This window comes from Bombus vosnesenskii, unplaced genomic scaffold (assembly GCF_011952255.1).
Source record: "Bombus vosnesenskii isolate JDL3184/JDL3185 unplaced genomic scaffold, Bvos_JDL3184-5_v1.1 scf7180000013305, whole genome shotgun sequence".
Taxonomy (NCBI): Eukaryota; Metazoa; Arthropoda; class Insecta; order Hymenoptera; family Apidae; genus Bombus; species Bombus vosnesenskii.
In genome coordinates, this window is record NW_022882954.1 from 1,729,911 (window position 1) to 1,741,486 (window position 11,576).

Genomic DNA, 11,576 nt, shown 5'->3' on the forward strand with positions numbered 1-11,576 from the left:
ACTATCAGATATCAGTAATATATTCCTTTTAAACGAATGAATCATTTTCAAAAATATATTACTTGCAAACTTTTAATCTAGGACTATCGATGTGCTTCTGAAACAAATCTATAAATTTCCTAGATTCTTTTGTGCAACCTAAACCAAAAAATATTTTTTTTTTCTCTCTTATGATTTTGTATAGTATTCAAATTGTACAAGAATAGGTCAAGAAGAACTTGTTTTATAGTTAGACGGTTTTAAATGTAATGTAAATGAAAAGTAATATTGTATGTTATGAAAAACAGTTAAACGTTACTGATACTGATATCATAAGAAGGATTGGTACATATGAAGCAGTGTAATAAAAACAATTTAATACTTTTACTGCGTTTAAGAAAGAAACAAATAATTGCATTATGACGATAATAGATTACGTGCAAACTTTATCCGATAATCCATATTTCGGAGCTGGTTTTGGTCTATTTGGGTTAGGTGCCGGAGCAGCGATGTTACGAAAAGGAATGCAAGCAGGAATGATACTATTTAGGTATTATTTACATTCAAATTGTATGTTATCTGTCATTCAATAATATATGATGTTGAATTTTTTTCAAACATAGGCGACATTATATGATCACTTTAGAAGTTCCATGCCGTGATAAAAGCTACCAATGGCTTTTACAATGGATTACACACAAAGGTGCAAAAGAAACACAACATCTGTCTGTTGAAACAAGTTTCGAGCAAAAAGAAACAGGTCACATAAAAACTAGATATGATTTCATACCAAGTATTGGAACACATTTTATTAGGTTAGAAATAACTGTACTTATCACTGCAATATTTCATTTTGCAATGACAAGTATGATACATTGTAATAATGGCTAAAATTACAATAGTTAAATGTTTTCATAATTGTATTATATATTTAGATTAAATGTAAATTATTTGTTCAATGTTCAAATAAATAGATATGAAGGGAATTGGATAAGGGTAGATCGAACTAGAGAACAACAATCGTTGGATATACAAATGGGTATACCATGGGAAACGGTACAACTTACAGCCTTAGGAAGAGATAAAAATATCTATTTTAGTATTTTAGAAGAGGGTAAGAGGCTAGCTCATTATGCCAGGATTGCTAAAATATTATTGAATAACAAATATTTATTTGTAGCCAGACAGATGGCATTAAGGGAGTATGAAGGCAAAACGATAATGTATACCGCAATGGGAAGTGAATGGAGACAATTTGGACATCCCAGGAAACGAAGACCACTAGATTCGGTCGTTTTAGATATTGGGGTAGCAGAAAGGATAATAAGCGATTGTCGTGAATTTATGACAAATCCTGCATGGTATAGTGATCGTGGTATGTAAATAATAGTACGGGGAAACGTCGCACAAAGTACAAAACACGTTTACCGTTGGTGTAGGAATTCCGTATCGGCGAGGGTACTTATTATATGGCCCTCCGGGTTGCGGAAAATCGTCGTTTATTACTGCGTTAGCTGGTGAATTAGAACTGGGCATTTGCGTTTTAAACTTATCAGAGCGAGGTTTAACGGATGATAGATTAAATCACTTACTAGCGGTAGCCCCGCAACAAACTATTATTCTTTTGGAAGATATTGATGCCGCATTTGCTAGCCGAGAAGAAAGCAAAGAAAGTAGGTGGCAAATCTGAAGCAAATTCATAAGATTGTACATAATTTTTTACATTAAAGCATTATCAACTTCCGCTTATTTTGTTACAGTGAAAGCTGCGTATGATGGTTTGAATAGAGTTACATTTAGTGGTTTATTAAATTGTTTGGACGGCGTTGCTTCTACGGAAGCAAGAATTCTATTTATGACAACCAATTACTTAGAAAGATTGGATCCTGCGTTAGTTAGGCCTGGTAGAGTAGATGTAAAAGAGTATATAGGTACTATATTTTTAAACGATAAAAAATAGATCGAATTTTTATGGTACTGAATCAATGGTGCTCTCTGGTTTCAGGCTGGTGTAGCGCAAAACAAGTGGAACAAATGTTTTTGAGATTTTATAGGAATATTGACGACAGAGCAAATAAACTTGCTAAACAGTTCACAGAAACTGTAATATCGCAAAATAAACAAGTTAGCCCAGCGCAAATTCAAGGATTCTTTATGTTTTATAAAAACAATCCTGATGATGTACTAAAAAATGTTTCACACATATGGGAACTTACGTGATGAATCGTATTATTAAGTAATGTAGAACATCATTTTGCACGACAAATTCTTACAGCGACACATTGAATAGTCAAAAGAAATATGCATGTAAGGATAAAAAAAGTATACAGTTTAAAACATCGTAGACTATTTGTTTTCATCCCTGAAACTTCCGTAAAGACGAAAGTAACAATACCAATAATAATAATAGCATTAATAATAATAATAATAATAGTGATACAAATTTTCTACTTTTACAGTCATTTATTTCACGTATTTCATTACCACATTGTGAATGACGATTCAAAGATAAAATACATTGTATAGCAAAATAAACATTGTATAACTTTTCTTTTATTTTTATCAATATATCTGTTTAATTACGATCATATGCGCAATATATTTACACAATACTGACGTGTTTTTTTCACGTTGACTTAAATTGATTCAATTAGTTTCATTCAACATGAAAATTCTTTAAATCGATGGAATTGATACTGGTAATAATAATGATTGATAAGTAATAATTTCTAATACTAAATTTTTAATAATAAGTAATAACTTTAAATTTAAGGAAAATATTTTATAAAAGTTTATACTTACAATAACATTGTTTTTTCATATATGAATTTCATCAAAACTTATTATCCATGTAAAGGATGGATGTCGATTACATCGTTATGCGTTAAAAGTGAACATTTAAAGGTCTTCGTTTCACAATTTCGATTCGGTACAAAAAGCTTTTCCATCATTTTACGATATTGCATTTATAATCATATAAATGATACATCCAATCTTAAAAACAATACAAAGAAAATAATCTTTTTTCCAAAAATGTCATATTCTGTTCGGTATCTATTAACAATTAAATTAATTACTTCTAATGAATTAACTCATATATTTATGAGGATGATTAAAAGATTAATTATAATCGATTAAAATTTTACATACTATTTCAATTTTTACAGACCGTTAGTTACTCGATAATATCTATTTGAGGCTTTTATTCCAAATTTTAGCAATCGTAAAAATACTGAAATATTTCCACGAATGCGACTTACGATTAACAAATTAGCTTCACGTTACTATCATAAATAGTATAAATGTAAAGCTAATGTAATAATTTGAGTTTTTGAATCGAACATTATAAGATGTGATAAAAAGTTAAAAAATTTGGAACAATACGTTGTAAAAGTGATTTGGAAGTTTATGATTTAATGTTATTCGTGTAATCGATGATTAGAAACTCCAAATGTACGGTTCATAATTTAAAGGATCTGGTTGTTCCATGTGTCCTGTGTGACTGTTACTTCCAACCATACACGATGGATAGGCAACTCCGGTATTTCCTTGACCCGATACGGGTGTCACAATTGCTGGTGCTAATCGACAGTCAGGCCTTTGTTGCATCATAGAACTGATTGGTTGTATCGATTGAGATGCTGGCGGAGGACCTGCTGGCGGATGCGATTGAGATTGAACAATTGTAGAAGGAGGTGCGGAAATATTATGAATAGGTTGTATTATATTAGAACCTGAAACATAGTTTGCCACTAAAAAGTGGTTTTCCAAAATTATCAATTAGTTTTGATCACACGTACAAAAGTAATACATTATGATATTATGTTAAGGTATGTTGATCTTACTTGTTCCAGGATTATGGAATGATAAAGTAGTAGTTTGTTCCGACATTATGTTTGCAGGTGGTGAAACCATCTTCACTGGAACCGCTTCGGGTTTTCTTTTTCTAGTAGATAATCGTTTCTGCGTGTTGTTTGATGCTTGATCGCGTTTTTTATTATTGCTTGACTTTTTCTTCTTCTCGCCCGGTAGTTTTGGCTTATTCGGTCGATTTCCACTTGGTTGCCAAAGGTGTACAGTATGTACAGCATTTCCTTCTCTAAAATAGTTGACCATTGCTTGATACGGATAAATATGTATATATATGTATGTATATGACGTGTGTACTAAAGGATAATCTTTCCTTTGTTTCTCTTTTCTTCCTTTTTTTTTACTTTCCTCTTTTTGGTTTCTTAATTAACATACTAACCCCTGTTTCTTTCCAAGCTTCCAACTGTGTATACCGGCTTTATGCAGCCTTTCCCTGATTGTATCAACGCTACATTTTAAACCCAGAGCAGGCGCAACATGTTTAGCTGCAGTCAGCGGTTGCTGAGTAGCCATAGCAACAATGGCTTCGTCTTGTTCTTTAGTAGTGATTCGTCGACGACCCTTTCTTTCTTTAGTTTGTACGTTGCCTTCTTTATGCCAACGTTCTAACCATCTTTTAACGGTACGTTCCTATTTAATAACGAGCATTGCGTATACGGGGCTACCCTCGAGATCATTGTAATTATGTGAATCCATCAAGACGAACATGTTCCTTCTTACCGATCTGTCGATTGCAAGCGCGATAGATAACGTGGATAAACCAGCTTCGGACATGCCGATCATACGATTTCGAATTTCAACGCTGGTTTCCAATGTCCCTTTTGCTTTCCCGCCTTTTTTTTTCCTTTTTTGTAGTTGATTTCTCGTGCTACCTTCTTCCGATGGAACTTTATCCTGATTAGATTCTATGCTAGAAGACTGATTATTATCTTGAGAACCACGAGTATTAGAATTATCAGAAACTAAATTCGTACTGGTTTGTGGACTAGTTAACTGAGAATGTAAGTGATCACGATGCTGCTGTTGTTGCTGCTGAACTTCTGCTTGAAGTTGCCCTTGTTGTTGATCAAGATTATGAGTCTGATCCGTGATCGTTTGTTGTACTTGTTGGATATGGTGTTGCCGTTCCTGTTGTGCGTGCAACTCTTGGAGCTGTTGAGAGGAAACTACTTGTTCGTGAGATATTGAATTTTGTTGACCCTAATGTTTGGGAAAAGAAATGATATATCGAACGAATGTTTATATAAGAACAAGCAGAGTATACAAACCTGTGGATAATGATGACTTCCTTGTACTAAATCTAGAGGCCAATTCTGAGAGATATTCAGACCAGGATGCTGATAAATAGGTTGCGTTTCTTGAGTTAAACTCAGAGTATTGCCAAAATCTGTCTGAGGGTGTAAAGGTTGAGGCGGTGCTTGTATTTCATTGGCTTGCGTCTGCGAAGCACTTTGTTGTTGATATATAAATGCCTGTTGTTCGTTAGAAGACTTTACGCTTTCCGTTGGTGCTCCATCTCCGACATAAACATCTTTGGCTCTAATTTTCCTTAGTGGATTTCTCTTTTTAGCTATACTAGCATTCTTTTCATTCTTATTAGGATCTCTGGAAGACTTTTTTTTCCCTAATTGCGTTCCAGTAGGTCTCCATACAGGTTGTTGTATAGCAACACCATCCGTATCGCTGCGAATGGAAAGGCAGAATCGAATGGCGTAAACAGGATAGGGTATTAACGTTTAAAAAGTAGCAGATAACATCGAAAAAACTAACCCGAGTGGGATTCTTTGCATGTATTTTCGCGAAGGACTCCAATTATGAATTCCAGCTTTATGTAACCTTTCGCGTATAGTATCGACAGAACAAGTAAGTCCTAAAGCAGGAAGTACAGCTTTTGCTGCCGTTATCGGTGTCTGTGTGGCTAGTCGAACAATTGCTTCGTCTTGTTCCGCTGTTGTTGCTCTCTTACGTCCACATCGTTCTCGAGTTTCCACCGTGCCTTCTTTGTCGAATCTGTTTAACCATCTCTTTACTGTACGTTGCTAAAACGATAAAACACAATGTACATAATATCGTATGTTTCATCGAAAGTAATATGATGCGGTCTTTGAAAACTACGTACAGAACAATTTACGGCGGCTGCAATTTCTCGCAGGCCTAAACCTGCTTCATACATCCCTACCATTCGATTTCTTAATTCCGGCGTTGTTTCATGCACTCCTCTCGTTTTTCCCATTTTGTTTCAAGTTACCGAATCGTTTCATCCAGAACAAGCGACAAGAGTGTCGCAAAAAATTTTAAATTTTACGCGAAAAGTGACGTAAGAATAGGATGGATCACGTGACAATGGCAGTGCTCGATCAGAAAGTTTTCCGAAATTTTAATTAGGTTCCTGCGATATCCTTTTCGTTTGTCGCGCGATCTTCAAATTTCGAAAACTTCCACATCGTATCATTCGTACTTCGTGACCGAAGTTCTGCTACGAACGTATTTTAAAAAGCATTGTTTCTTTCTTGTCTTCGACATGGTATCGTGCTAGAAATGGATCGAAATGTTGGCGTCGACGGAATGCAATTGGAACGTTCAACGAACTCGACTTCATTCGATAAATTTACCTTGATTATCTTCTTCCAATTGAGATCATTCATTCAGTGTTGCAGATCATCGACGACACTTTATATTTTCACTCTCGATATCCGTTGTATACCTCGTTTTGGCCGAAATGCAGTCGCTCGAAGAAAACGCTGTAGTCAATACAACTTCAGCTGTACAGTCTGTCGAGATTCGTTTGTCCTTGTTTTGTCTTTCGCGATTCCAAATTCGTCGAAGCATCGCTGTTTAAAAACTTCTTCTCTCTGAGGAAATATTTGAAATGCGACACAGCAAAACCACGTAATGATCGCTATTTAGGCTTTGAAATGTTTTCAATTTAAGAACTGAAACAAACGTGCGTTAGAATGCGTCAATATTAATTCGGTCAGACTGTACTGTGTATGTCATCGACCGCCAACAGCTCGTCGGAATCGTTTCATCCGTGGAAAATCGAACAAATTTCATCCGACTGAAAGATTTCCAAATAAACGAACGCCCGAAGGAAGATCTCTCGCAAATCTAATCAAATTTACCTGTTATTCTATGGAAAAAGAACGGCTTATATTCCGTCAATACTAAATCAGCTGACTGTATATCCGCGAGCAGCGAGAAAGATACAATCGTTAAAAAGGTTATGTTAAATGAGAAAATTGATCACGCGACAAACACGACATTTCGACGGACATTGAGTTAACGATCATTGTGCAAATTTCGTAGAATGACCTCGTTCTTTCGATGACTAATATATGTGTATATATACATATACATGTATATGTATCAGTATTACTACGACTCGCGTTCGGCCAAGTCAATGGTCAATAATTTTAAAAGGCGACTGTACTCGAGACAACGTTACTGGCGATTCGTTCGGCTATATTCGCCTACCTTCGCCGGAATTGTATTGACCCACGAAATGCTTCCCTTGCTTATATGACGCGTGATTCGCGCGCTGAATAGATATGTTAGGTGTACGTTTATTCGTATTTTGGCGCGAATATTTTACAAAACCTTTCTCGTTCTTTCCCTTTGTTTCTGTTGATGTTAAGATAATGTGTCAAAAATACGCGATTGCGAATCAAAAATCAGAACGCACGATCTTATAACTGCCTATCGATTGTACAACTCCGATCTCGTTGTTGCGAATGGGCTTAGAAATAAAATTAAAGACGAAAACTTTCGTCGGCGATCAACCAAACAGACGAAGTTCTGGGGTAAAGAGCTGAACGAACACGATGCGTTTTCGTTTGTTGGTATTTGGTTCTCGTTCGACGGTAGTTGTGAATAAGCTTCGTTCTTTTGCAATTTGTAAACGACGAATGAATAGGAACGAAACGAGTCATTTGAATCGGTTGGATGTGTTAGAGATAAGAGGAATTACATAGGGTCAGATCGCAAAATGGTAATATCCGCCAATCAAATCTGCATTTATGCGTACACCCTGGCCTATATATGTAGAATCGAAAGGTTCGTTCACCCGTGTGTCTTTCGATTTTGAAAAGACGGTTTAATCGTCGGGGTTCGAAAAATAGTTTAACAAGATAATCGATGCGATGATCGAAGGAAAGTTAGGCAAAGACACGATCCGTTTTGTCATCTATCAACGGAACGAGGGATATAATCGAACGAGTGTACAGCGTGGACTAAATTTCGCAGCGAAGGTGGCGACATGAGATTTCGAGGTGGAGAGATCTCCCCCTTGTTCGGTCGATCCATCGCCGTCGACCGTAGACGTTCAGTCGCGCCCTCGCGCTCACCGACATCGCTAATCGTCGTTACTCTTTCTCGCCCTCCGAACGTAACGTCGGGTCGTCCAGACCACGTTATTTCATTCGTGATTAGCTTCGATTGGAAATCAATCGTTCCGACATTTCTTTCCGACTTGTATCGTTCCGATATCAGATACGAATCATGAATTACACGGTATTGTTGAGCTTGTTGATCGTCTGTTGGATTCGGTTGCCAATAGTTCGTTGTGGGGTACGTAATACATCATATCACGTTTAAAATATTCTCTTTCCATCTTGTTCTTCGCAGTCGATGCTGTTTCGATCTATTTGATGTTTGTTTTTACTTGTGAAATTCGAAAGAAGTAGGAAGAGCGATGGTCGCGCGGTCGCGGTGGCGATCGCGCGCGCATCGAGCTTTGGCTAAGGATATGCATGCAAGGAAAGGAAAAAGAAACGGATAGATTTATATAGATAGACAGTAATTATTTCGATCTGACTCGAACTCGAGAGGATTAACGATAAGAAAAATATGTTTCATAGACGCGACCGAGTTTCGTTTCGGACGAAATGATCGCAACGGCAGCTAGCGTGGTGAATGCTTGTCAAACGCAAACAGGGGTGGCGACAGGTAGGACCGTCGAGTAGCGATCGAATGACGCGTCGTTTAATTAATAAATAAATTAGTCTAATTTGGTTGTTGCCTGTTTCAGTGGATATAGAGGCAGTGAGGAATGGTCAGTGGCCCGAAACACGTCAATTGAAGGTAATAATACATTGGTAAAGTTGGCAAGTCGGTGTGTCGCGGTATGTCCGCGGTTTTGGGCAACTTATTCAGCGGAAAAGAAAGAAGCGCTCTCTCTTTGGTTCGCAGTGTTACATGTACTGTTTGTGGGAACAATTCGGGCTAGTCGATGACAAGAGAGAACTCAGCTTGAACGGCATGCTCACGTTTTTCCAAAGAATACCAGCTTACAGGGCAGAGGTGCAGAAAGCGATCAGCGAGTGCAAGGGGATCGGTAAATATTTGGGTATCTATATTCTATTTGTTATATTTTTCGTCTTAATGATCGATCGAAACCTCTCGATCGAAACCTCTCTTTGTTCCTTCCTGTACATTCATTTCCCAAAACCATCACTTATGTGAAACAACAACATTCCATCAGTTTTATCTCGATGGCATACGATTAATCGGATCCTGCACGGTCATTTCGGTCGTTAATCGATCGTTCTTTTAGCTAAAGGTGACAATTGCGAGTACGCGTACAGGTTTAACAAATGTTACGCGGAATCATCTCCGCGGGTGAGTACACAATTCTGATTCAACGAACGACGACAGTTTCGTTTATCGTTTTGATCTTGTCAGCCACTTGTTTGCGCCTGTGTTTCAGACCTACTATCTCTTTTAACCGAGTTTCATTCGAATCGAAGAAGAGACGAGATCGGAAGGAAGCGATGCAACTATCTCATCGAACGAATCGAAGCTGGCGTTGAATTGTGTTTCGCCTTATCACGTAACAGAATTGTTACCCATTGAAACGAGTAGACGGCTTTCTGTACGAAACGTTAATAAAAGAAAGAGACATTAGTCTATCGCGTTACTTTTGTCTTACAGTTTCCACCACATCAACGTTTCCGACTCTGTTCCCTATCCGTCCGCCTCGGTTATATATCGCTGAAACCTGGTGTCGAGACCTGGATACGAAACTGGTGTGATCGTTCAAACTATCCAGTTGATCGCGACTTCCGATGCTCGGATGATCCAATTGCCAATTGAGGTCGCGATTAAATGCGCGCGATACGAATGAAAGGAATGGCCTGCGAACGAAATACGCTTCGTTCGAGTAACGCGTATTGTCGTGACGCATTTTCTTTTTCGAATCGAAACAACATCCGATGATCTTGCTATTCGTAAGATGTTGCCTAGACAACATGCATCGTTTCCCTTATATAGAAAATGGTCAGTTCGTTCGTGCAATCTCGAGGTCTATTCTTTGCATAGCAGGAAGTAATTAAAGTAGCTAGGAACATGCTCGATTGCACGAAATTCGAACATTAATTGAACGTTTTGCGTTAGCCTGTATTTTACCGTCCGCTGGCTACGAGTTCGATAATTCCGCCTTTCTTGCAATTTACACGGCTGTATTTACGCTAAATGTCTATTGTTGTTTGGGGCTTAACATCTCCTTTAGCGTTTAGACGCTATCATTAGATAAACATCCGACGAAGAAGGCGGCGTGTTTGTTTGCCGAGTAAAATCAAATAATTGTACGGCGTATGAATCCGAAATTACGCCAACCGATCCTTTTAGCCGGTTGTGGTGATAAGTGGACGTCTATAAATGGTACGAATTCGTAGCGCCGGTATAGAGTTGACTCTGGTGTCTTCGACGTTCCTGACGTGCGTGGTCGAGTTTGTAATATTTTCATCGACGGCAACGAATTACCGGAGAAATGAGAGCCGCGGCAGTTTGCGTGTCTTTGATTTGTCTTCTAACGTTGAAATTCGTTCTCGTCCACGGAGGTACCATATCCGTAAGTATTGTAATAGGTATCTCGATTCGCTATTTTTTTACATTCTTAATGGAAATAACCCGAATGTTCTACGAACAAGTCGGATCCCGACGACTTCAGGAGAATGACATCCGTACATAGAAAGAAGTGTATCGTCGAAAGTAAGACGACGCTTGGTAAGTTGGCGAAATGCGTAGCTACACTTTCCACAGATCCTTCGTTTTTCTATGTCGTTTCTCTTCGTCGTTTAAATCTAACGACGACTTTCTTTTACAGAGGCCATCGAAGGTACGGAATACGGGGAATTTCCTGAAGATGAGAATCTGAAGTGTTACTTTAAATGCGTTCTGGAAAGGTTTAACATGGTAAAGTTCGATGTTGCTGCATTGTATTTCTTAGCTAGATCATAATATCGCGTTTCCTATAAAACAGTGTTGTCGTTTTGCATAGTACAGATAGACAAGAATGGTAAAATAAGATACAACATACTGAAACAAGTAATTCCAAATGTTTACAAAGAAATAGGTAATGAAATGGTCGATAGTTGCAAGGACGTTGGTAAGTATTCCATCGATTGTAACGACCGCGAGTTTATCTGTTATAAATCTATTATTTTGATAATTATTTTTTTTAGACGCAGAAGATAAATGCGAAAAAACTTTCATGTTTATGAAATGCATGTACAACGTCAATCCTATAGTAAGTACGCCAAGATAGCGCAAGTTATTCTTATGAAAAAGCTTTTTATCTTTTGTTTTCTAGGCGTTTATTGCTCCGTGATCGCCATAGAAGTACGATGTTATCGTTTGGACAATCGTTATTGCACCGGAACGTAGCAAAGTAAAATTACGTTTATTATATCAGCATAATAAAAATATAATTATCTATGAAAGTGACATAT

At 37.6% G+C, this 11,576-nt stretch overlaps 4 protein-coding genes across 12 annotated transcripts; 3 read left to right on the forward strand and 1 right to left on the reverse strand.

The window, feature by feature from the left end:
- Positions 1-31: 31 nt before the first annotated feature.
- LOC117234460 (mitochondrial chaperone BCS1) lies at positions 32-2,528 on the forward strand. Its single transcript, XM_033495686.1, has 7 exons — positions 32-529; positions 603-794; positions 954-1,093; positions 1,160-1,354; positions 1,419-1,652; positions 1,740-1,910; positions 1,985-2,528. Exons 1-7 carry the CDS (start codon positions 399-401, stop codon positions 2,197-2,199), a joined length of 1,278 nt encoding a protein of 425 aa, XP_033351577.1. The 5' UTR covers positions 32-398; the 3' UTR covers positions 2,200-2,528.
- A 622-nt stretch (positions 2,529-3,150) lies between these two features.
- LOC117234456 lies at positions 3,151-7,464 on the reverse strand. 7 transcript variants are annotated; one of them, XM_033495673.1, is made up of 9 exons: positions 6,462-7,464; positions 5,969-6,381; positions 5,620-5,888; positions 5,118-5,532; positions 4,570-5,049; positions 4,229-4,479; positions 3,825-4,078; positions 3,714-3,731; positions 3,151-3,632 (listed from the first exon to the last, which is right to left on the reverse strand). In XM_033495673.1, the coding sequence occupies exons 2-9, from the start codon at positions 6,080-6,082 to the stop codon at positions 3,418-3,420; spliced, it is 2,016 nt and encodes a 671-aa protein (XP_033351564.1). In that variant the 5' UTR covers positions 6,083-6,381; positions 6,462-7,464; the 3' UTR covers positions 3,151-3,417. The 7 variants fall into 7 exon arrangements, with proteins under 7 accessions (XP_033351564.1, XP_033351565.1, XP_033351561.1 ...); XM_033495669.1 differs by having other exon boundaries at positions 3,418-3,731; positions 6,462-6,782; positions 6,972-7,464; XM_033495668.1 differs by having other exon boundaries at positions 3,418-3,731; positions 6,462-6,907; positions 6,972-7,464.
- A 683-nt stretch (positions 7,465-8,147) lies between these two features.
- LOC117234463 (general odorant-binding protein 69a-like) lies at positions 8,148-9,763 on the forward strand. Its single transcript, XM_033495689.1, has 6 exons — positions 8,148-8,415; positions 8,706-8,793; positions 8,876-8,928; positions 9,037-9,193; positions 9,401-9,465; positions 9,554-9,763. Exons 1-6 carry the CDS (start codon positions 8,347-8,349, stop codon positions 9,569-9,571), a joined length of 450 nt encoding a protein of 149 aa, XP_033351580.1. The 5' UTR covers positions 8,148-8,346; the 3' UTR covers positions 9,572-9,763.
- Positions 9,764-10,458: 695 nt separating this feature from the next.
- LOC117234464 (general odorant-binding protein 83a-like) lies at positions 10,459-11,567 on the forward strand. Of its 3 annotated transcripts, XM_033495692.1 has the most exons (6): positions 10,461-10,696; positions 10,776-10,851; positions 10,952-11,040; positions 11,131-11,233; positions 11,310-11,374; positions 11,438-11,567. In XM_033495692.1, exons 1-6 carry the CDS (start codon positions 10,616-10,618, stop codon positions 11,453-11,455), a joined length of 432 nt encoding a protein of 143 aa, XP_033351583.1. In that variant the 5' UTR covers positions 10,461-10,615; the 3' UTR covers positions 11,456-11,567. The 3 variants fall into 3 exon arrangements, 2 of the variants coding, with proteins under 2 accessions (XP_033351582.1, XP_033351583.1); XR_004493530.1 differs by having other exon boundaries at positions 10,459-10,696; positions 11,131-11,374; XM_033495691.1 differs by having other exon boundaries at positions 10,459-10,696; positions 11,131-11,565.
- Positions 11,568-11,576: the final 9 nt, after the last annotated feature.